Here is a 22,674-nt window from a genome sequence, read left to right as displayed (position 1 = left end):
TTTTACGGGTGTCCCATACATCCATCTAACTCTAACTATGGATAGATATCGGCATTCAATTAAATCAAGCACGAAGCGAACGATGAATCAAGTGGGGGTGTTCTAACGATCAGAAAAACAGAGAATCTGATCCGGTCGTATATGTGTATGTATATACATACGTGCACTTTCTTATACATATATGTATGTATAATATCGTTCGTGTTCTCTTGAATTGCGCTGCTGAATACCTCTTCCTAAGCAAATTCATTCGTTTTTCCGAAGCAACCTTATTTTTCATCGGTTATCCTTCACCGAAACGGCGCAAAAGCTGAACTAAAACAGTTGAACGGGAATCCTCTAATTACAACAGATCTATCAGTAATCCAATAAGCCATTGGCTTAAACCGACCTGATAATAAATATCGAGTATAGTTCATACGCGGTGCAAACACGCGAGTAATACCCAGCAAATACAGTGTATAAAAAGCTTCCTACAATCATATTACCGCAGCGATAAGTATCGTCGACAAATTACGTCGATTGCACAAAAATTCCAAGATGAGACTACTACAATCCTGATGACTCTCCAAAGAATCGAAAGCATCAGAAATTTTCGTTTTTCGATCTGCAACGAACTCCGACACTCCGATAAACGATATATTGTTTTGGTGTAGTGTGCTGGTGGTATAAATCCTGATACACATAGATACCATAGAATAGGGAAGTTAACTCCTCCAACATTTTGTTATGCATAGACTGATACCTTGAGGGAAAAAATGAGAACAGTAACAATATCTTGCCACGAGAAAACATTGACAGTACTCCGATATCCATTGGCAGTCGATTACGATTGCATAAGCGACACAAATTGTTTCCTATAAAAATGCAGTTTTTATCGAATGCAGTGTTCATAATATCTTACACACACACACACACACACACGCACACACGCACACACGCGCGCGCGCATGAAAAAAACACAGAATGCAGTTTCCACAACTTACGATATAATGTTCGCAAAGATGTGTGAAACAGCGACCGTACGATTACAAAAATTTATACCATCTCGTTCGTCGATGATCACACGTGATCAATGATAATGAATAGCTGTCACTGTTAATAGCATGGAATGAAGTGTCATTGTGATAAAATCAAACAAGTTTGACAATAGATAGCGCACAATTGCTCGATCGCGATAGGCCGCGTCTTCTTTTATAATATTAAATTGGTATCGACAGAAATATCACTATTTTTTCTAACTGTACAACGACTTTATCTGCATAGAAGAAATATTAGTTTTATGAGAAAACATGTGGTAAAAGAAATAAGAAAGTGGTCAGATTTTATTCCAAAATAAAACGATAACAGCGTTAATAACGAGACTCGGAGAAAAAGATACAAAGAAAAACTGATTAATACCTAACATTAACTCGATCCCTTGTTACTTTTCCTCAAGCCTTTATAAATTTGAGGTATTTCGCTTGCGCCTCTTGCACTTTCGTCTTTTGCTCTAGCTTTAACATTGTCCAATTTGTGCGTCTATAAACGTACATTATTGTTTACCATATATGTGAATATATGGTACATAAATTTCTTAAAAGTACAAAAGATACTCACGCATTCTTTTACTGTATACTTTTTAAATAAATCAAACAGATCATGCACGGTCCATGAAGCTTCGTTGGGTTTGCCTAGTTTTACAAATGGGCATTGCGACTGGTGTTTTCTATGTTCGGCCCTGAAAATAATTCATGGGAAATAAGGGAATATATGGAAACGATAAGCATTAACTCTGTTGAGAAACAATGATAAAAATTTGCGTACCATGGATCGTCGTCTGGATCCCAACCATCGAGCTGTTTCGAACAAACGAAACATTCGACCAAATCTGGTTCATCTTTGCCGCCAACGGCAAGAAATCCAGCGGCAGCCATTCGTTCAGGATTGCAGGAATTATCAGACGACTGAAAGGGCCAGTGTTGAAACGTTTGTAATCTGCCGGCTTTCCAAAACGTTGAAGTCGACTCTCTGAATAAAAGTTAACAGTTAAATGACAGCGGTATTACTACTCAGATTAGAACGTACAATCATCGACCATAACACAAGATGTTGTCGACTCTCGGATTGTCACTTACGGTAATAAATCCATGATCTCTCAGACAAAGTGTTGAATTCCTCTCGAAAAGATATGTAAAGTAAAGTAGCAACACTTGGAAAACTTGGTTCACCCCGTATTTGGCGCGCTAAGATACCTAATATCTGTACTTATCTGTGCTCATACAAATATGATCCAGTATGATCGTTGCAAATGTAAACAAGCGTTTACGACGCCTCGTTTAGTGTTAACCAGTTTAACCAATCTTGTACTACGACGAAACCAGACAATCGGTATTGTAGTGCATCACGAACTGTTGTCGCTACTTGTGAACTACTTTACCGACGTTTACGTTACAAGCTATCACTAGCCATACCGTGCCATTTGGTGCCATTTCCTTTATCCCTTGAAATAAATACATATGCATGTAAATACTATACTTTAGGTTCCATTTATAAGTATAATTACAATATGTACATACGGCTTGTAGTTGCCATTTGCTATGCCCACGCTGCCAGTTTCCATGCGTTGTCCTGATACATAGAGATAAGTACAAGATACTTTTATTTGAAAGACTGTCATGACAACGCCACGAATTACTATTCGGCTGATCTCGTTGTTTAGATACATATAGGGCGTATACGGAACAATTAATTGGTCGATAAAGTGAATAAAAAGTTACATTCAAACGCATGTAAAACGTACTTTCTATTGTGAACATGAAACAACTCGAAATATTCGGAGTAATAGCATTTGACGGTCAGTGCCTATTATCTTTCATTATGACATCCATATCTCTGAAAATTATAAAAATTGTCCGCTACTTTTGATTAATCTTTTTCTTTTCGTGATGTATGTACGTACACTTGTTTATATGTACTTTACGCACGTTCATAGGTATCATAAGAAATGGATTGCGTTTACATCCGGATGGAGAACATCTTGTATACCCGATGGGCAACAAAGTTACTATGAAAAATATAGAAACTACTGAACAGACATTCCTTGCAGGTCATACAAATTTAGTTTCCGCTTTGTGTATCTCACCTTGTGGAAATTTTATAGCTTCAGGTCAAGTAGCCCACCATGGTTTCAAGGTATGTGTATAATCACGATAAATTTTCTTCGTTGCGGTTGACTCTGCGCGGACCTCGGTTTGAATAATCCAGATGAATATTATTCTTGTTACAGGCAATGGTTATAATATGGGATTACGAGAAACGTAAGCTAAAAGCTAGTTACGATATGCACAAAGTAAGAGTCGAGGATGTGTGCTTTACGCGAGACGAACGATATCTGATTAGTCTTGGAGGCAGAGACGACGGTTACATCGTAGTGTGGGACATTCAAAATGGAAATCCACTTTGTGGTAATCTCATTTCATTCGGGTCGTTTTCAGTTCATTTTGTGATGAAATTTTTCTTTCGTGACTCACTGTCTAGGTAGTTTCGCTGGTAAAGAAATGTCGGGAACTGCTTTCACGATTGCACGCACGAATGTTCATAACGCAAGTTTCATCAGTGCCGGTGAAGGAACCTTCAGGGTTTGGCTTGTGAATCCGAAAGAACGAAAACTCCAAGGGATCGATGTTAAGATCGGAAAGATCAGACGTGACATTAACTGTATTGCTGTTGACGAGAAAGACGAATATATCTATTGTGGAACAACGTCTGGCGATATCATTAAAGCAAGGTCGTTTAATTAAGATGCTATTTTCTTTTTTCCTTCTAATTTCGTTTTTTCACGAATCCCTTATAATATTTCATACGCAGGTTAAATGCGACGGAATTACACCTGTGTCCAATTATGACTGGATGTTACTCAAAAGTACCGCGTGCAACGAAAACAAAAAGGACACGCGAAGAGGGAGCGGTACACGTATACGCAGGTGGCGTGAAGAATTTGTTGCTTTTGCGAAAGGAGAAAATAATAGTGGGTGCTGGAGACGGAACGATCGAATTAATCGAACTAATAACAACGGATGCTACACCCGTGAGAAACGGATCGAGGAAATTACTAGTTCTACCATGTATAATAACGGTAAACGGGACAAGACCCTTTTTCTCGAATGCGAAAAAGGTTGTGCTCGCTTATTTCATTGTCTGATCGCGCCTGACCACCCCCGTATCTACCTGTACGTATCTCTATGTATTTAGGTATACATGTTATTTTATACGTATGTGTGTAATGCGTATGCATACATACATATGTACAATATGTTGTACTTATCAAAGAGGCGATGCGCGTACGTATCGCATTCGGGGTTGAAGGAAATGAAAAATATCAAACAGTAGAACTTATTCGATCTAACGAGAGCCAACATCAATGTTACTTTTGTCAATAGCATCGAACAGGAAACGTGTGCGGCACCGTGACATCCATGATCAAGTACAAAGATGATTTTATATTGGTGGGAACATCCCAGTGCGAGATCTATGAAATCCAAGTGTCGAGCTTTCGTACGCGTTTGCTCCTCACTTGTCACACCAGTTCCATATACGATCTTGCTTTCCCACGGTAAACCGCGCTTGTAAATCATTTATTCGTCACAGCAGACACATACATAATAGTACAGGGGTAAGCGGGCCGATAGCAAACATTTGCTCAGCGAATCGTGTTTGCAGGAACCGTTCAGAGATATTTGCAACAACTAGTAAACACGATATTCGAGTATGGAAACTGAAAACGCAAAAGGAACTGCTTCGAATCACCGTTCCAAATTTCATTTGTTCAAGCCTCTGTTTCGATCGGAACAGTGGTACTATAATATCTGGTGAGTTTATTATTGTGTAACACTTTTAGCATTTGAAATTCAAACGTTCTCTCCTTATGTGCTATCCCCTATTGTGTATTGGACAAAAGCTTGGGACGACGGAGCGATACGAGGATTTGCTTTGAACGGCGGTAATCTTCTATTTGTCATCGATCGAGCGCACACAAGATCCGTGTCTGCGATTACAATTACGAACGACGATTGCAGACTCATTAGCGGTGGCTGCGATGGTCAGGTATTGTGAATGGTGAACATTTACACTAAGAGTACTTACAGAAACGCGCGAACCTAGGAGCATTCCATTCCACGAATAGAGAAATCCTGCTTGCTGTGTAGAGACCTTACTTGCTCTTTGATTTCATCGTGCTTTTATTCAGGTGCGTGTATGGAATGCAAAATCCGAAATGCGACAATTGTTACACGTTTTGAAAGAGCACAGAGGTCCGATCACATCGTTGCACGTTTCGTCCGATGATAAAAATCTAATTAGTTCCAGTACAGATGGTACATGCATAATATGGGACACGAGGTAGTAATATCGGAGCGGCACTGTGTGTGTGTGTGCCGTGCCGAACGATTAATCCCCATCGCATCCTTTATTCCACCGCGAATAATGTATGTACATGTATATGTTGTCACGTAGGAATTTTACAAGAAAATTCGCGTTGCGGGCAAGTACGATGTTCATGGCAACGTGCTTCCTCCCTAGCGGTGTCCAAGCTTTAACGTGCGGTACGGATCGTAAGATAGCTTACTGGGAGACATTGGATGGTTCGCTGGTGCGGGAAGTAGAAGGTTCTACGACTGCCACGCTAAATGCTATAACTGTGAATTACGACGGACAACATTTTCTCACCGGATCCGATGATTTTATTGTGAAACTCTGGGAATATCGTACCGCAAATATTGTTGCAGTTGGTCTCGCTCATGCAGCCCCTGTTACTGGCTGCGTTTTTTCGCCGAATGGTCAATTTATAATCACGGTAAGCGCAGACGGTGCGATAATTCTGTGGAAACGGCCGTATGAAATGTCAAGCGCGACAAACGATAACAGATTTGAAATGCCGACTACGATTTGTACATTGCGTGGGTAAGATGCGGAAGGACAAAACTAATGTCATAATCGCGCTGTATGGTAAAACTGTAAATCATGATGATATTCGCGAGAATTTCAATGCAAATATGCAAATATACATATACATATACATATACACATTCACCATTCACCATTCACCATTCACCATTCACCATTCATCATCGTGCCATTTCAATCAACTTGTTACATATACATCATGGGTGTTAATGAAGATTTAGTACATTTTCACAAGGTGGTTACTACATGTCAAATATTTCTGTATTATTGTGGTTTTTTGTTCGCGTGTGTTCTTCTTCTTGTGTGTCTAATATGGAGATTATATTTACGAGAAGACGAAAGATTTTACTTTTCCTGAAATTGCGGGCATACAATTGCCTATCAAAAGTCAAAATGCGGAGACGATATACATACATATACAACCAAGAACGGCGTATGTACGGATATGAATACAAACAAAAGGTTATTCCAAAATATCCGCGAGTCATTCAAAAGAAGATTGCAATTGTGCATACAAACAAAAAAGGCGGACATTTCGAACATACGGTGTGTAGTGTGTCTATGCCTTGAATTCGAGTGTTCTTTGAGGATAATTGTAAAGTTTTTCCAATAAAATTCAAATTGACCTCAGGGATCGATCGATTTTTATTTTGAACGAAAAATTACGAAATCAAACCTTACAGAACTGTGAAAAGATTTTAAGTTTGGAAGTCTGAAGTAAAGAAATCCAACTAGTTTCCGTGCAAATCTGATGTAATAAAATTATAAATTACAACATTTACAGAAACTCTGTCGATATATGTATGTTATACGGATTAGGTACTTGTTGAAGTATGCTGTAAATGTAAGATATGACAGATATAATTGTAGAGAATGACTGTTAAATAATTCTATACACTTACACAAAATGTATGGTTTAAAGATTCGTGGTTTATCCCCAAGCTTGACTTTTGCAATAGTGAAGTATTAACTTTCCATCTGCACCATAACAGTCGTACAAGTTTTTGACAGCTTGATCTGGTGCAGGTGCAAATGTCTGATTTACGTAAAGGAACTGATAAATAAAAGTATGTATTTATATTACAAACAATTGAGAAGAAAACTATGATACATATAATTCTGTGTGTGTACTCACCAGTTTTTCATTAGAGTCCAATTTCAGGTACCTTCTGACAAAATCTGAAATTCTGCCGATACAGAAATCTTGGCTAACAGACCACTTTTTTTGTTTCATTATCGGAGCATTACCAGTTGCTTTTAATAATATATCGACTGAAAAATCCATTACACTGTAAGAAAATTCTTATGTTTGTATAGCGTGTACACTAAAAAATTATACGTTTTACTTTTTCCCTTATCCTTGGAAATGGTGTGAACTTCATTTCGAACTAGAAGAGTCTCGGGGGGAATGGTTTCGAGGCTGACTGGCGCGTCTTCGTTCGTTATATTTTCTCCTGTTTCCTCCGTTTTACCAGGAATTTCTTGTGCAATAGATTCATTTCCCTCCTTCCCGGACATTCTGAGCGTTGGATTTATTTTAAGCTATGTAGAAATTCCATCGAATTAAAGTAATCACATTAAACCTTCATGGCTAAAATATTAAATCTGAAATAAAGATGCATAATTATTCAATTATAAATTTTCTAACCACACACTGACTGACAGAATTGACCGTGGACAGCAGATTCAAACCGATCGTGAAACAGGAATAATAACAATATAAGTACTACATATATGTATAGGTACTTGTCAATTTGGAAAGTATGTATGTATGTATGTATGTACATACACTGAAGCACAATCGCATTATTTACAGTCGCAACTATGCCGTTTAATAATATATGTAACTACAAATTAACTGTTGCGAATCTGCTCATTTAAATCAGTTTAAATACTGAATCACTAAATGATGTACCAAAGAAACCGTACTATGTAACAGAGGGGAAATTAGAGTGCCCACCAGTGTCCTCCCACTACGCCCGGGAAATCGGGTCAATTACTATCCCCACTTAATAACGCTGTGAGTGCCACCTAGCACAAAATTCGAGAATTAAAACTGCTTTCAGAGCACCCTTCTGAGATATGGGGGTACTAAACTCGTGTTAACAGTCGTCCTATTAGAGTGGAACCCCCCTGCCGTGTACCACATTGTTCGTGATTGTTCGTAGTACAGTCCTCGAACGAGATTCGCATTGCATTGTTGCATTAGCGTAAAGACTGGTAAGGAGAGATGTCACGAAGAGCTATCAAATCGATTAATTGGGCGGCTCTTCTTGAGCGACTTCCGGAATCTGAAAAAAATGTATACGTTACATTTAGGGCTAAATCAGATCAGTACTTACGACGGTTAGTAAAAATCGATCCACGGTAAATGTGTTACATAATGTCCGGATGCCTGCGTAAAACTCCACTGTTACAGTGATTAAATTAGTTTAAATTCTTCTTGTGTACGCATCGAGAAACCTTTAACATCTTCTGCTGGTTTTATTAGAAACATGTTTAAAAGTCTATTAACTCACTATCGGGCTGTCGATTGAAGTTGGTTATGAAAAATTTGGTAAACGACCGTTCGTCTAAAAGTAGTAGATATTTTGAACTCACGGAAGAACAACACATGAAAATATGACAGAACACATACAGTACATTGTTATATGTTTGAACATCTGAAATACATACATTGTTGCATGTTTTGCAGAATGACAGCTAACCCAGAATCACCACCAAAAATTGATTGGTCATACTACAAGAGAACTATCACGACTCCCGGTTTAGTAGATAAATTTCAGAAAGAATATGAAGCATTGTCGATACCTTACCCAGCTGACAAATATACAGCTGATATTGAATCTGAAGAAAAGGAAACTGTAATAAAATTTTTACTATGTCATCATTCATATCTTACATTTTAAAATAATTCTTACCCAGTAATATTACATTTTCTATTACAGCTTAAACAAATTGACAACTTTGTACAAGAAGCCAACCAAATGATTGAAAATGCAAAAATTGAAATAGAAAAAATCCAGCAGTTATTACCGTACTCAGAGATGACACTGGAAGATTTTAGGGATATACATCCAGAGGAAGCTATTAATCCTGATAAACCTACCGCATGGCCACATACTCCAGAAGTGCAAGCATCTATGGACGCGGGAGACCCGAAAAAAGCTAATTAATTGCCTTCAGTGCATAAAAAAATTACTTTAGTACTGATGTAATATCGATCACTGATAATTATCATTAATGACATTCGTTATTATAAATTTCCTAAACTGTGAATAGAGACTAAATTTAGGAAGATTTTGGAACTGTTCAAATAAAAGAGTACTACATTAAATATATAGAAATGGTCCATTATGCTATGAAGATTCATTATCACGACGTTAATACTATGAGTTATTATCACAGTTTACTGTGGAAGCAATTGCAATATGGCATGTTAGGCAGCGACATATGGCATTGACAGAATCATCGATAACTCCTACAAAAAGCTTGCTGGAAAAGGATACTTTTCAAAGAGTACACCTTCTGTTCCTTCGTCGGCCCTGTGGAGTCATTTTTTTCTTTTCCCGCGCGTTTGCCCCACCAGTCGTCCGTTTACTTGAGCGACGCAGCGACATATAGGGTGGGCTGGATGTACGCATTTCTTGATAATCTTAATCTTAATATTATGTACGTATCAAAAACTGAACCAATGCGACTATTTTTCCAGGAATATATTATTTATTTATATGCTACTGATACGGAGTAACAGAAAAGCTCAACCTGCAATGTATATAGTTATATAAACCTATTTCAATTTACTAGACAATTAATAATTTAACTTCATTACATTGACTTTGTTAGATATAGCATTTTACACTCTGACTGATAATCAGTCATCTTGATGTCCCAGTCAATATCGACATGCACAGCCAGATTTTGTCTAATATCGAGTAATGTACTCGTGTTTATTATACTTGTATCGATCCTATACATCCCTACTTGCATAACTATTTAATAACTACTTATGTTCAATATGAATTAACCATGATACGAAACCTAATTGATTATAACTAAAAATATTTAAAAACACTGAAGCATTTTATTAAGACAATAACATAAACATATACACCGTACTTTCTGCGATGAATAGCAATGAATAGTATGCGAGGGTAAACGCGACACCGTATGTATTGCGTCGTCGGCGTGCCGCCGAGCGACGGAGTGGGATGAGGGATTCCAGGATTGCCAGGATGCCAAGCTGGTTGCCGACAGAGGCAAAGGTTTGGTTAGGCTCAGCTTGGTGAAAATTAGATACGTGGTTACTGGTGGTTACGAGACGATGGTGATCAAGCAGAAAGGTACCGAGTTATCGAAAGAGAACCAAGTAAATGACTCCACAGGGCCGAAGGAACAGAAGGCGTACTCGTTGGAAAGTATCCTTTTCCAGCAAGCTTTTTGTAGGAGTTATCGATGATTCTGTCAATGCCATATGTCGTTGCCTAACCTCTGTTTGTCACGTCGCGCCCTTTAATAACGTATACCTCTCTCATCCTTCAAAGTAATGAGAAAAAAATATCTCTCCATTATTGTACGGACAATCATGACAGTGTACAGATTAGTTATTACCAAATAAAAATGGTTTTTTATTTATATTTCCACTGGCATTGATGCTTCCCACCATATTTCTTAAAGGGAATTCATTATAAACAGATTTTTCAGTTGTTATTGTTATAGACCTTTCCTTTGTTTTTTTAAGCAACACGAACAATCACCTTTTGTAGCTTTTAGGAACATTGTCCAATTGTAAGATCCTTTAGCAAGCAAATAGTTTTAAAAATAATCAAAGAAGCACAGCAGCAACATGGGTTAAGACATGGGGATTATCAACGGTACCGTGGTTACTGTTCAAGGAGACTAAGACGTCTAAGGAAAGTATTAAAAGTTCCACAGGGAGACAGACGTCATTTTAAACGGAAAGATATAACACCTGTCATGGTGAGCGATGACAAATTTCTACAAGTTCCCCTTATGATGGCAGAACGTGCTTGGAGTTATGCTATGCAATTGCGTCAGGAATCTAATACGGAGCCAAGGAAAAAATTCCATTTGATCTCTAGACTAAGGAAAGCTGCTACATATTCCCTGCAGTTACAAGAATTAATAGAGGTAACATAAATAAATTCTTTGATTTATCAATGTACTGACTTCTCATACCAACCAATTTTCACAGAATGTTAACTGTGACGCGAGAACAAAGTTAGAAGCTCAAGCATATGTTGCCTGGATACATGGTTCCTTGCACTTTGAATTACAACTATGGAAAAACGCTATGGAGAATCTAAAGAAAGCTCAGGTAGTATATGGGAAGTTGGCTTCTGCGCTGCCGGAATCGGAGCAAGTAATGTATAACGCTCGGGTAGAGGAGCTTGCTCCCAGCCTTAGATACTGCGCTTACAATATCGGAGATACCACTGCTATAGACGATTTAATGCAAATGAGAGGTCAGTTGAGTGGAGAACTGCTAGCTAGCTTGGACTCTTTGATAGCTCAGACTCGAGAAAAACAGGTCAATGCCGAGGAAGTGATTTGGCGTGGTAAGTCTTGTGGTGTGGTGCCACCCAGAGCAGCTGGTCTTTTAATTGCAGACTCGAGATTGAATCAGACGTTAGAAAAAGCGGTTACCACTCAAGCTAAAATCGATTTACTGGAAGCGCACCTGATAGACTGTAAGGATGCCATCTCAGCAGTGAGAGACTTCTTTAAGAACGAGCTTAAGAACAAGGACAACGACAAACAAACACCACCACAACACTTAGTAACCTACTTACAGTACATTAGACTGTCGCGCACCCTCGAGAGGAATTTGGCACTAATTAAAGCCGCGGAGGAGTCTGCTAAGGCGAAGCCACAGAACATCGTGAGACTGTATGAAGCAGCTCTCCATAATCTCGTGGAAATTTCACAGTTACAAGAAGATGACGAGTTTATACGCGAACAGGAAGCTAAGACGAAGAGTTACAGGGCTTTCAGGTGTTACTACATGGCCCAGTCTTTGGCGAATCTTCACCGATGGAGGGAAGCAATGGCTCTATATCAGAGGTCCTTGCAGCATATGAAAGATGCACTCAGTTATGGAAACATACTGCCAGATTCGTTGAAGGAGTCTCTCGAAAAACTGGAGACATCCATAGAAGGTGCAAAGTACACCGCCCATGCACACAGCGTATTAGAAGAGGGACAGGAAGAAGAACCTGGAACCAAGTACACGAAAACAAAAAAGCCTTTGTACGAACGTCTCCACGAGTATAGAGAAGATCCTGCTCTTCTTACGAAGCAACCAAACGTTTACAAATTACCGCCGCCAATGCAACCTATTCCGTGCAAACCGTTGTTCTTCGATTTAGCTTTCAATATGGTCGAGTTCCCAGATTTGAGTGCGAAACTCGGTGACCAGACCAAGAAGGGGGGCCAGGCTGCTCTTACAGGATTCGTTAAAGGTCTATGGGGTTGGGGAAATAAATAAAATAAGTATATTGTAAGTGAAAGATACTGGATTTTTTCTGTTGTCGCACGTGGTGCGGTAATGAGCATTAAATTTTCACTTATACGAACTTATATTCACTTATACCTATTGATTCAAGAAAATAAAGAAATATTATTAATATATATACTTGATACTACATTGATTTTAATCTCTGCAATTCCTTTTCCACGATCTATAAAATTGACTTGATGCTAACTGTTGAGTCATGCGTGTAGTAAAGTTTATTTTTAAAATAAAACATGATTAGAACAAAGTTTGATGAAAAATGAATGATTTGAGAAATTACAATGTGTTGTTAGCGCGCGAAAGAATTTAAATTTTTTATCTTAACAGAATCGATGTATCAGAAGAACCTCGAAAGATCCCTTGTTAGAGATCATTAGAGATCAAACCAGATCAAACTGTTCCGATCAGTTCCGATCAGTTCCGATCAGTTCCGATTTGAACACGCAGTGCTTACCAGTGCTTACCAGTGCTTACAAGATCCCGGTCCACTAATTCTGACACTAAATATAATTATTTGGTACTTATCTTCAACTTTTGTCTAAAATGGAACTGTGTATACATGTATTGAAAGTATAGATTGAAATAAAATCAACCACATCATCGATGTAATGAGTTAACCTTAATGATTTTCACATCATCCTGTGTATCGTGTTTTCAGTTCCCACGTGTGTTTGAACAAGTATAAATCATGGAAAATTCGAGCTTCATGGACACTGAGTTAAGAGAATTGGCTGTTGCACTCTTTGAAATCGATGCACTCAAATTCGGAGAATTTGTGACAAAAATTGGTTTGAAAACTCCCGTATATTTTGATTTGAGAGTCATAGTCTCATACCCAAAAGTTATGGTAAGTTTTACTAATTTCAACACTTATAATAAATGTAAATTCTCTACTTTGATTATATTGCGTTCTCAAGAGGTATGATCCGGATAAAACAAATTATTTTCACTGAATTAAAGGAGACATTATAATTTCTATCATGTGCAGGCTCGCCTGGCTAAGGCACTATGGAAATTCTCTGAAGACTGTTCAAACATAGTTCAAATCTGTGGTGTACCTTATACAGCTCTACCACTAGCCACTTTGATCTCTATGGATTCTAACATACCCATGTTAATCAAACGAAAAGAAGTAAAGCCATATGGCACAATGAAAATGATAGAAGGCCAATTTAAGCAGGGAGATAATTGTGTAATTATTGAGGATGTGGTTACTAGTGGTAGCAGTATTCTAGAAACTGTACACACTTTAAGAAACCAAGGTTTAGAAGTTACAGACACTTTTGTGGTAATCAACAGGGAACAAGGTGGCAGGAAAAACATTGAAAATCATGGAATTAGAATGAAAAGTTTGTACACGATTACCACTATCTTAGCTTATCTTTTAGAAGCTAACAAGATTACACCAAAGATTGTAAAAGATGTGACAGATTATTTATCAAAATATCAAGCTCCTGTTATTTCTATTCCAGGTAAATGGAATTCTTACATCGATCAATCACTTCTATATTGAAAAACTGAACTGATATCAATTGTTCTTTCATATAGTTCCAGAAAAACGGGTAAAGATACCATTCCATATACGAGCAACTAAGACTAAAAATGAAATTGCTTCTAAAATATTCAACCTAATGGAAGCAAAGCAATCTACTTTATGTTTAGCGGCAGACTTAACTAAAGCAGACTCTATTTTAGAATTAGCTGATTTAACAGGACCGCACATTATAGTATTAAAAACGCACGTAGATATAATAGAAGATTTTAACGATGATTTTATAATACGCTTGAAAGATTTGGCTAAGAAACATAATTTTCTGTTAATGGAGGACCGTAAGTTCGCTGATATCGGTAACACCGTATCTTTACAATATGAAAAAGGCATATACAAAATAGCGAAATGGGCAGATGTTGTTACTGTACACGCAGTAGCGGGTGAAAGTATCGTAGACGGATTGAAAAATAGCTTAAAAAATATTAACGAACCACGTGGCATTTTCATATTAGCTCAAATGTCTTCCAAGGGTGCTTTAACAAACGGTGATTATGTACAGAACGCGCTATTAATTGCACAGAGTTCGAACATGGTGACTGGCATCGTTTGCCAGTCAAATATCTTTACGAATCCAGGTCTTGTTCAATTAACGCCTGGAGTAAAGCTAGCCAAAAGTTCCGACGACTTGGGACAGCGGTACAATACTCCACAATCTGTAGTAAATTCTGGAGCAGATCTGGCTGTCGTTGGTAGAGGTATTACCGAGGCAGACGATAAGTTGACTGCCACCTTGAAATATAAAAAGGAACTTTGGGCTGCTTACGAAGAACGATTAAAATAAACAGTATTTCCTATCACTCGGGAACAGATGTGTATAAAAATAAGAGGAAAATATATATTATTTTATTTTCGAAACACGTGCGTAAAAGTTATAAATTGTAAATAATTAGGTAACTACGAATTCGGAAGGATTGTAAATAAAGTGATGCGTACATAAACAAAGATATTGATGTATGTACATCATACAACGGCTCACTGATCCATTATAATTCACACGTTTGTAGAAAAAAAAAAAAAAAACATTAAATTATACCTGCGTGTTTCTATTGACGCCGATTTAGTATTGAACACACGGTCAACAATGGGAAAACAGAAGTCGTAAATGAGGTAAAGTGAACGAAAAGAAAAATTTGATTACTCGGTCAACTAATTGAAACAACGAGGAAAGTTGAAAGGAGCTAGATCCCGTCCATTGTCTAATTTTTCTGAAGACTGAAAAATGGTATACATACCAGTGGGTTCGTAGATTCTTGTTGGGCAGAATTGGGCAAAATGTAATCGATATACAAAATTCAAATCACAATTACAATGTAATTGCAAGACAATTGCAATTACAATTACACTGTAATTAACTATATTAAATTTACAATAAAAATTATAATGTAATTGTAATTATACTGCAATTACACTGCAATTATTTAGATTTTGTAATTAGATTACATTTGGCCAACTCTGCTGTTTGATCAGGTTTTTGAAGACCTGCGCTACTATTAGTTACAATCTCGCAAAATTTTCGACCCTGCTATTTCTCTATTATTGACCGTATACACACGTACACTTTTATACTGTATTTCCCGTGACATTAAAAAATTCGGTAACTTGTACCTCGTGTAAATGCTATCGTGTAAAACTCGTTGTATTTGTACTTGTATTTTCTACCCATTTTGTAGAATGTGATTTATATTAACCCTCTGCGACCCTGCGAATTACTTTTATATGTGATTTTACAGTTACATACCCTCTTCTTTACAATGATAAGAGATATACACATATATTATATTTTCCGTAAGAAAAATAATTCTTCAAATGAATACATATCACCTACCATAAAACAATTCAAAATAATGTTCGCTCACAAAGGGCTAAAGTTTAATTTAAGGAGCCTTCCTTCTTTAGCACGTAATATGTAGGCAGTTTTTAAAGCCTTTTCAAAAAATCTATATACAGTGTTCTTAAATACTATAGCTTCTTTTATTTATTTATACGATCATGATACGAGTCTGAGGAAAACACAATGAAAAGGAATCAGATTTTTTTGCAACCTTCTAAAGCAGAAAGACTCTTTAAATATCACAAGCAAGTACTATAGGTCACAGGGAAATGTATGGGTGGTATCCATGGTCTCACTCTTATGCTTCCTTGCTTTTAGTAACTTGTTCGACTAGCTTCCGAAACACCTGTGCTACCTGACTATCTGGTAATGTCACCAGAACGCTTTGACCAGTCTCTGCCAGTTTTCCAACTTGTGGATCTATAGGCACTTTTGCCAAGAATGGTACATTTACCATTTTTGATAAAGCTATTCCTCCACCAGCAGAAAATATGTTTGTACATTCCTGAAATGATCATTCTTTCTAAAGATAATAAAAGGATACTTCAAGATAAAAGAATGTACTCTTTTACTTACTGAACATGATGGACACACGAAACCACTCATATTTTCAATAATACCGAATATGGGAATACCAGTTTTTTTACAAAATGTTACTTCCCGTAAAACATCATCAACTGCAACTGCTTGTGGAGTGGTTACTATAAGTGCTCCATCACATTTCACATTTCTACAGAATATGTTCTCTTTTTATTTAAAATCATTATCTACCTACTCATTATGAAATATCCTTACATATTATATAATAATATGATGTTTATGAATTTCCTCTTAGAGTATGCGTGTTAACAGAATATATTTGCTTATCAATCTCATGACCAACTACTTATCTGTCTAGAGTTAAGTTTCGTTTGGACATCACATGATGCTTAATCACAGTCACATGTGAACGACCAAGAGCACACGTGACATTACTAATATCAAAGATCTATGCATTAAAATATTCAACTTTCCGAGAGCAATGAACATACAAATATCTAATAAATAAATAAAACAAAGATTAAGGTATACATCTAACTGATACCTTAAATTTTCCATCACAGTGATATGCTCATCAGAGGTTCCTGGTGGTGTATCAATGATCAAATAATCGATATCGTGCCAAACAACATCAGTTAAAAACTGCTTAATCATGCCTGTTTTTTTAGGACCTCTCCAAACAACACTGTCATCTTGATTTTTTAACAAGAATCCTATTGACATGACAGCTAATTTCTGTTCTCTATCAGTATACACTGGTACCCATCTGCAACATCCAAAGTATGTCAATAACAAGAGTATATAGCACTGAATTAAATAGTATTTAAAACTCTTAATCGAGCAATTGTTCCTTGTCGATGTAAAGTATAATAATTGAAATACTGTGTAGGTAATGGACTTTATTGAAAAATGGAAAGTACATATATCTTTTGTTGGACGAGAAATTTTTTATGGAAATTCTTTCACGAACCCGTCAGACGATTGATGTACATCTTTGCCTTCTAAGTTTAACAGATAAGGTACACTAGGTCCACAAAGATCGACGTCTAGTAAACCCACCTACAACATTTTGACGTGTAAGCAGTCTAACCTATATAGAAACACTGTAACATACTGAATAACCTCACTCGAAATCCCGATTCCTTTAGCGCGAGGGCCAATTGCGTGCTGATGGTTGACTTTCCAACACCACCTTTACCAGACAACACTAACAAAACATGCTTGACACCTTCCAACATTACGAAAACAAATGCAAAAACGCTACCGGCGATGTAACCTTCACGACGGTCGGTCGCATTCTGAGTATTTCTGAGCTCCGAGCTCCGAGCTCCGAGGAGGGTTTTGACTGACCGTTCTGACCTGACCGCTCCGTCTGTTTTAAACATGTTTACCTATAACTTGTGTGGAAATAAGAACTGAATTAATTTTTTGATTGATCCCAGCCCTAACCGATGAATCTTTTAAAATATATGCTAACTAACCCGCAAAATATGTAGTTCCTTTAATTTTACAAATACTTTCTTACACATCAAACACAATATTGGAATTTTTGTACATAGAGTTTGTAATAATGAAAATATTTTACTACAAAATTCTGTTCATACGAATGTTACCATTTTATAAAGATAAACGATGAAATACAGTTTTAACTTTGGGTAAAAATATTAAATTTTACCGCTGTCGGACTGACATCTGTGGGTGATCATTATAGAAATTCAAATTAAATTCAAAATATGAATTTTATTAGAAATTTAGAAGAAATAAGTTAATAAGTACGTATTGATTCAATAATTAATCGTGTATTATTAAATATTTTAGCACGAACGCAGTATTATGTGGAATGTGTATGTATAAAATTTTTACTTGCACGTGGAAATCGATAAATGCTTGTAACTATTAGCAACAGTATATAGCTGAAAATGGTAAACATTACATTGTGCGTCTCGTATTTTCCTTCTTTCTTTCATTTTTGTTTTCTGAGTGTTAAAATTATATACATACATACAGATATTTTCTATTTATTTAATATTTATCATTACTTTAATGATAATTATCTTCGATAACCCTTCTGTGTTTCAATATTGACTGCAAAAATCTGTAACAGATACTCTCAAGAGCTAAGCCAGCCTCGTCTGAGGGGGCGGAAAGATCAACATCAGAGAAAAGAATTCCTAAATTGGAGGAATTCTTAGAGAAACGAGATTATACCGGAGCTTTAACACTACTGGAATTCAACAGAACATCTGAGAGCAATTTAAACTCTGAACTATGGCTGGGCTACTGTGCTTTTCACCTAGGGGACTACAAACGTGCAACTACGATCTACGAAAATTTGAGAAAGAAAGATCAGACATCAGTGGATCTGTCAACAAACTTAGCTTGTTGTTATTTCTACCTTGGGATGTATCCTGAGTCGCAGAAAATGTTGGAGGATGCTCCAGACAGCAAACTGAGGAATAGACTGTTGTTTCACTTAGCACACAAAATGGGTAATGAAGCAAAATTGACAGAGTACAATCATATGCTACAGGATATCATAGAGGATCAGCTTAGTCTGGCATCTATTCATTACCTTAGAGCTCATTACCAAGAAGCCATTGACGTTTATAAAAAGATTCTGCTGGAAAACAGGTTGTTATCAAAGGATTTTCTTACTTTTTATGTGGTTAAACATGTTTACAATGCGATTGAAATGTTTGCCTAGAGATTCAGACAGTGACGATTTAAGTAGTTTCGATGAATTTATTATGTCTGATAGAAGTGTGGATATTTCTATGATTAGAAAATTAATGGATACCAGGTACCCAGTTCCTTCCTTATCCTTTATCCACGATCCCAGAAAATAATGCAGATAAAAACGTGATCAATACTGATGAAAAGTCCGAAAAGTCTTACGTTCACGTTCATTTTCTAGGGAGTATTTTGCATTGAATGTATACGTTGCTTTGTGCTACTATAAATTGGATTACTATGACGTAGCTCAAGAAGTTCTTCAAGTGTACCTGCAAAAGTACACTGACAGTGCAATTGCAATTAATCTGAAAGCGTGTAATCACTTTCGTATGTACAACGGAACTGCTGCACAGAACGAAATGAAACAGTTGATAGAAAAAATGTCCAACTCCTTCAGTTTCAGTCATGATCTTATACGTCACAATACAGTTGTAAGTAGTATTATTAAGAACACGTCGAACGTGGGGTAATCTTTAGAAATAAAAAATACATTACAGGTATTCAAAGGTGGAGAAGGTGCATTACAAATTTTGCCGAACTTGGTGGATGTCATACCAGAGGCTCGACTCAATTTAGTGATTTACTACTTGAAGCAGGACGATGTTCGAGAGGCTTTCGAATTAATAAAAGACCTTGAACCAGCAGTTCCACAGGAGTACATCTTAAAAGGGATTGTTAACGCGGTGATGGGACAAGAAACTAATTCTGTAAGCTGTAACATGTCAGGTGTCTCAACAAACAATAATTATAATTAAACATAAAATTACTTTCAGCGAGATAACATAAAAACAGCTCAGCAATATTTCCAACTAGTAGGTTCTTCAGCTTCAGAATGTGACACCATACCTGGCAGACAGTGTATGGCATCTAGTTCCTTCTTGTATCGCCAATTCGAAGAAGTCCTGATGTATCTGAACTCGATCAAAACATACTTTTCTAACGAAGATAATTTTAACTTTAATTATGCTCAGGCTCAAGCGGCGGCTGGTTACTTTAAAGAGGCAGAGGAAGCTTTTTTGACTATAAGAAATGAAAAATATAAGAATGATTATATTTACGTCAGTCTTCTGGCTCATTGCTGTAAGTCCGTGACATTAGTTTCTATGAATATTAGGATTATATAGTACTATACAGTGTTGTTTGTCTTTTTTCTTTAGACATAATGAACAAGAAACCTCAGCTGGCCTGGAATTTGTACCTAAGAATGGACACGTCTACAGAGTCGTTTAATTTGCTGCAACTAATAGCGAACGACTGTTACAAAGTCGGCGAGTTTTGGTATGCAGCGAAGGCCTTCGACATGTTAGAACGAATGGATCCTAGTCCCGAGAACTGGGAAGGGAAACGCGGTGCTTGCTGCGGTACATTTCAGTACATTGTAGCTGAAAGGCAGCCCAAGTAAAATACTCTTCTTTTCGCTTTGGATGGTAGGTATGTATTTCTTAAAAATCTATTTAATGAAATCGTTTCCCTTCCAGAGAACTACTGCCCGAAGTTATACAGCTACTGAAAAACACTTCTAACTCACAAGTGGAGCAAATTATTCGAGTGATGCGCAAATGGGGCAAAGATAGCCGGATCAATTGCTGATGATTAGAATCGAGTGGCTACAAAGTGGGCGTTATCGCTAATTGCTTCATTCATGAGTGGTCTTATCTGGCACCAAATAACTGAGGAATGTCAATTCAGTTTTGTACGTGAGAGAGATCGTAACCCGAACACATAATAAAAATGTTTCTACAAGTACGTTCTATAAGAGATTAATTCAGTTTGTCCTCCATGCAATATAGTATTGCGGCCTCGTTGATGATTTAATATAAAATAGATATATTTAAACTGTGATACACTCATTTTAGAATATAATAATAATAATAGTAATAATATTAATAATAATCATTGTAATAGCAATAATAATTAATTTTAACAAACACAATCGGTGAATCGTAAAAACACCATAGTCGGCATATACACCACATTCGCATACTTGCACATTTCCGTTTGAAATATTCAACATTCTTCAGAACGGGAAATATTCTTGGAAAATTTCGTGAAATGTCTCCGCGGATTTTCCAATTCCAAGAATAGACCCGATGGAATGGCTGCTGAAGTTCAGCGAAAGAAACGAAGAAGAACACTCAGCCCGGACGCCATGGGCGCCCTGAAGATTGAGCAGACAAGAGAATGTAAGGAATCTCTCTCGAGCGATATCCTCGAAAATATAAATATTTCTACGTCGAAACCATCTGAAACACGTATCACCCATCGGTAATCGGGAGGGCCTCCAGGTGTAATGTATATTAACTTCGTCAGACTTCTGCGAGTGTGGAAGGTCTTTCGAAGAAACTCGGAGATTGAAAATACTCCAGCCGGTTTTCTGTCAATAATATTCTTCAGAATACCATTAGAATTTTAAACTAAAATTCCGGAACAACATTTTAGTCTGTATGTTAAATTACACACTCCGAAAGTTCCTCCCTAGGTCCAACTAACCGCAATTTGGTATTGATTCCCTACAATTTGGAAACCCTTGCTACCAAAGGATGAATCGGCCTGAATAACCTTAGGAGAATGATGCAGCGTACAGAGGTGGAGATAGTATCGCATCTCCGGAATCTTGTTAGAAAACAACGATACTATTTTATATAAACACAGATGTACAGTATCAGTACGGACATCTCAAGGTGGATTCTCTTTTAACAACATTCCAAAGATGCGCTGTTGTCTCTTCCAAAGTCTGGCCTACATCACCCCACATCAAAGAATCCTCAACTTATGTCCCGCGGTTCTTGCACAGAAGACGATAAAAAGAGTCTCTCCTTTTCCCAGTCCACGATACATCTTGCACCATAGTAGACGAGTGTCATCAGCGCAGAGAAGGAGTGCCTTGGGTTACCGAATCCATCGATATAAAAATAGCGCCAGAAAAATTGGGTTCTCGCAGGCGCCTCTTTGCGTGGCACACGAAATTTGAATTTTTGCCGTTCGTGTCGGTTTGCACCAATCATCGTCGCTTTCTCGGCACTCGTTCTCCGGCTTGTTGTCACACGTTACACACACACACACACACACACACACGTGGCCGCCAGTACATGTTACACAGTCCATCCTTGTAAAACGGCCGAACCGATCCATGCGCAATGATTCCCCAGATCGTCACAAGAACGGAAAATTGGGATAGGTGGGTGAAGGGTACGAAGAAACGGGAAACAATCGCGGTTCCTTCGTCCTCCGTATACGCGACGACGACGACGACGACGACGATATGTGTCCGTTACGAACGTCGACGTTTTACAGCTAAAAAACGTAGCTTAACTTTTCCACTATGATAAACGTGTATGTAAATACGGTAATGATAGAGCGGAAAATCGTCATTTCCTCGCGGCAGGTTCTCATTCTCTCTCGCTCGTCTTTTATCTATCTAGCACTCATTCTACGAACTATGTACCCCTTTCACACGATCCTCACTTACTCCTAACGCCCTTTTCTCTCGTCCAATTCTTAAAAAAAACACCCTAATAATGATTTTGTGCTTCCACGTGC

The 22,674-nt window shown here is 37.4% G+C and overlaps 8 protein-coding genes across 10 annotated transcripts; 5 read left to right on the top strand and 3 right to left on the bottom strand.

Annotated features, from left to right (window-relative positions):
* Nucleotides 1-1,307: 1,307 nt before the first annotated feature.
* On the bottom strand, nucleotides 1,308-2,287 carry LOC107191860 (baculoviral IAP repeat-containing protein 5). Its single transcript, XM_015580997.1, has 4 exons — nucleotides 2,118-2,287; nucleotides 1,807-2,010; nucleotides 1,600-1,720; nucleotides 1,308-1,521 (listed from the first exon to the last, which is right to left on the bottom strand). Exons 1-4 carry the CDS (start codon nucleotides 2,129-2,131, stop codon nucleotides 1,408-1,410), a joined length of 453 nt encoding a protein of 150 aa, XP_015436483.1. The 5' UTR covers nucleotides 2,132-2,287; the 3' UTR covers nucleotides 1,308-1,407.
* Nucleotides 2,288-2,784: 497 nt separating this feature from the next.
* LOC107191841 (cilia- and flagella-associated protein 52) lies at nucleotides 2,785-6,044 on the top strand (the record flags this gene model as incomplete). Its single annotated transcript, XM_015580976.1, has 10 exons — nucleotides 2,785-2,836; nucleotides 2,975-3,174; nucleotides 3,269-3,446; nucleotides 3,520-3,769; nucleotides 3,850-4,117; nucleotides 4,422-4,594; nucleotides 4,702-4,850; nucleotides 4,940-5,085; nucleotides 5,228-5,379; nucleotides 5,494-6,044. Coding segments are annotated over 10 exons (2,019 nt in total), but the record flags the coding sequence as incomplete, so codon positions are not given.
* A 556-nt stretch (nucleotides 6,045-6,600) lies between these two features.
* On the bottom strand, nucleotides 6,601-7,855 carry LOC107191845 (autophagy protein 12-like). 2 transcript variants are annotated; one of them, XM_015580980.1, is made up of 5 exons: nucleotides 7,733-7,855; nucleotides 7,290-7,485; nucleotides 7,079-7,215; nucleotides 6,846-6,997; nucleotides 6,601-6,779 (listed from the first exon to the last, which is right to left on the bottom strand). In XM_015580980.1, the coding sequence occupies exons 1-4, from the start codon at nucleotides 7,748-7,750 to the stop codon at nucleotides 6,875-6,877; spliced, it is 474 nt and encodes a 157-aa protein (XP_015436466.1). In that variant the 5' UTR covers nucleotides 7,751-7,855; the 3' UTR covers nucleotides 6,601-6,779; nucleotides 6,846-6,874. The 2 variants fall into 2 exon arrangements, 1 of the variants encoding a protein (XP_015436466.1); XR_001516287.1 differs by lacking the exons at nucleotides 6,601-6,779; nucleotides 6,846-6,997; nucleotides 7,079-7,215 and having other exon boundaries at nucleotides 7,469-7,548.
* A 216-nt stretch (nucleotides 7,856-8,071) lies between these two features.
* LOC107191844 (ATP synthase subunit d, mitochondrial-like) lies at nucleotides 8,072-9,260 on the top strand. The gene is made up of 3 exons (XM_015580979.1): nucleotides 8,072-8,289; nucleotides 8,639-8,807; nucleotides 8,892-9,260. The coding sequence occupies exons 1-3, from the start codon at nucleotides 8,174-8,176 to the stop codon at nucleotides 9,117-9,119; spliced, it is 513 nt and encodes a 170-aa protein (XP_015436465.1). The 5' UTR covers nucleotides 8,072-8,173; the 3' UTR covers nucleotides 9,120-9,260.
* Nucleotides 9,261-10,158: 898 nt separating this feature from the next.
* LOC107191843 (signal recognition particle subunit SRP68) lies at nucleotides 10,159-12,555 on the top strand. The gene is made up of 3 exons (XM_015580978.1): nucleotides 10,159-10,361; nucleotides 10,757-11,094; nucleotides 11,159-12,555. The coding sequence occupies exons 1-3, from the start codon at nucleotides 10,268-10,270 to the stop codon at nucleotides 12,449-12,451; spliced, it is 1,725 nt and encodes a 574-aa protein (XP_015436464.1). The 5' UTR covers nucleotides 10,159-10,267; the 3' UTR covers nucleotides 12,452-12,555.
* Nucleotides 12,556-12,772: 217 nt separating this feature from the next.
* LOC107191870 (uridine 5'-monophosphate synthase) lies at nucleotides 12,773-14,060 on the top strand. Its single transcript, XM_015581011.1, has 2 exons — nucleotides 12,773-13,325; nucleotides 13,467-14,060. Exons 1-2 carry the CDS (start codon nucleotides 13,167-13,169, stop codon nucleotides 13,989-13,991), a joined length of 684 nt encoding a protein of 227 aa, XP_015436497.1. The 5' UTR covers nucleotides 12,773-13,166; the 3' UTR covers nucleotides 13,992-14,060.
* Nucleotides 13,992-20,724, top strand: LOC107191839 (intraflagellar transport protein 56; the record flags this gene model as incomplete). The annotated part of the gene is made up of 7 exons (XM_015580974.1): nucleotides 13,992-14,012; nucleotides 18,506-19,032; nucleotides 19,316-19,565; nucleotides 19,632-19,841; nucleotides 19,908-20,214; nucleotides 20,292-20,532; nucleotides 20,613-20,724. Coding segments are annotated over 7 exons (1,668 nt in total), but the record flags the coding sequence as incomplete, so codon positions are not given.
* Nucleotides 15,465-17,682, bottom strand: LOC107191869 (cytosolic Fe-S cluster assembly factor NUBP2 homolog). 2 transcript variants are annotated; one of them, XM_015581008.1, is made up of 5 exons: nucleotides 17,529-17,682; nucleotides 17,372-17,460; nucleotides 16,946-17,167; nucleotides 16,438-16,591; nucleotides 15,465-16,366 (listed from the first exon to the last, which is right to left on the bottom strand). In XM_015581008.1, exons 1-5 carry the CDS (start codon nucleotides 17,637-17,639, stop codon nucleotides 16,160-16,162), a joined length of 783 nt encoding a protein of 260 aa, XP_015436494.1. In that variant the 5' UTR covers nucleotides 17,640-17,682; the 3' UTR covers nucleotides 15,465-16,159. The 2 variants fall into 2 exon arrangements, with proteins under 2 accessions (XP_015436494.1, XP_015436495.1); XM_015581009.1 differs by having other exon boundaries at nucleotides 16,252-16,380.
* Nucleotides 20,725-22,674: the final 1,950 nt, after the last annotated feature.

The sequence above is a fragment of the Dufourea novaeangliae genome, unplaced genomic scaffold (genome assembly GCF_001272555.1).
Source record: "Dufourea novaeangliae isolate 0120121106 unplaced genomic scaffold, ASM127255v1 scaffold270, whole genome shotgun sequence".
NCBI lineage: Eukaryota > Metazoa > Arthropoda > Insecta > Hymenoptera > Halictidae > Dufourea > Dufourea novaeangliae.
This window is presented reverse-complemented; position numbering and strand designations above follow the sequence as displayed.

Coding starts and splice junctions, on each gene's coding strand:
- LOC107191860 (XM_015580997.1), bottom strand. Junction 1,721..1,806: donor GATCCAGACGACGATCCATG/GTACGCAAATTT, acceptor AATTATTTTCAG/GGCCGAACATAGAAAACACC. Junction 1,522..1,599: donor AGTATACAGTAAAAGAATGC/GTGAGTATCTTT, acceptor GTACGTTTATAG/ACGCACAAATTGGACAATGT.
- LOC107191845 (XM_015580980.1), bottom strand. Junction 7,216..7,289: donor TTCCAAGGATAAGGGAAAAA/GTAAAACGTATA, acceptor TGGATTTTTCAG/TCGATATATTATTAAAAGCA. Junction 6,998..7,078: donor TGGACTCTAATGAAAAACTG/GTGAGTACACAC, acceptor TTTATTTATCAG/TTCCTTTACGTAAATCAGAC.
- LOC107191844 (XM_015580979.1), top strand. CDS start 8,174: ATGTCACGAAGAGCTATCAAATCGATTAATTGGGCGGCTCTTCTTGAG. Junction 8,290..8,638: donor TCAGATCAGTACTTACGACG/GTTAGTAAAAAT, acceptor CATGTTTTGCAG/AATGACAGCTAACCCAGAAT. Junction 8,808..8,891: donor AATCTGAAGAAAAGGAAACT/GTAATAAAATTT, acceptor TTTCTATTACAG/CTTAAACAAATTGACAACTT.
- LOC107191843 (XM_015580978.1), top strand. CDS start 10,268: ATGGTGATCAAGCAGAAAGGTACCGAGTTATCGAAAGAGAACCAAGTA. Junction 10,362..10,756: donor GAAGGCGTACTCGTTGGAAA/GTATCCTTTTCC, acceptor GCAAGCAAATAG/TTTTAAAAATAATCAAAGAA. Junction 11,095..11,158: donor AGTTACAAGAATTAATAGAG/GTAACATAAATA, acceptor CAATTTTCACAG/AATGTTAACTGTGACGCGAG.
- LOC107191870 (XM_015581011.1), top strand. CDS start 13,167: ATGGAAAATTCGAGCTTCATGGACACTGAGTTAAGAGAATTGGCTGTT. Junction 13,326..13,466: donor TCTCATACCCAAAAGTTATG/GTAAGTTTTACT, acceptor TATCATGTGCAG/GCTCGCCTGGCTAAGGCACT.
- LOC107191869 (XM_015581008.1), bottom strand. CDS start 17,639: ATGTTGGAAGGTGTCAAGCATGTTTTGTTAGTGTTGTCTGGTAAAGGT. Junction 17,168..17,371: donor GTACATCAATCGTCTGACGG/GTTCGTGAAAGA, acceptor TGGATGTTGCAG/ATGGGTACCAGTGTATACTG. Junction 16,592..16,945: donor ACTGTGATGGAAAATTTAAG/GTATCAGTTAGA, acceptor CATATTCTGTAG/AAATGTGAAATGTGATGGAG.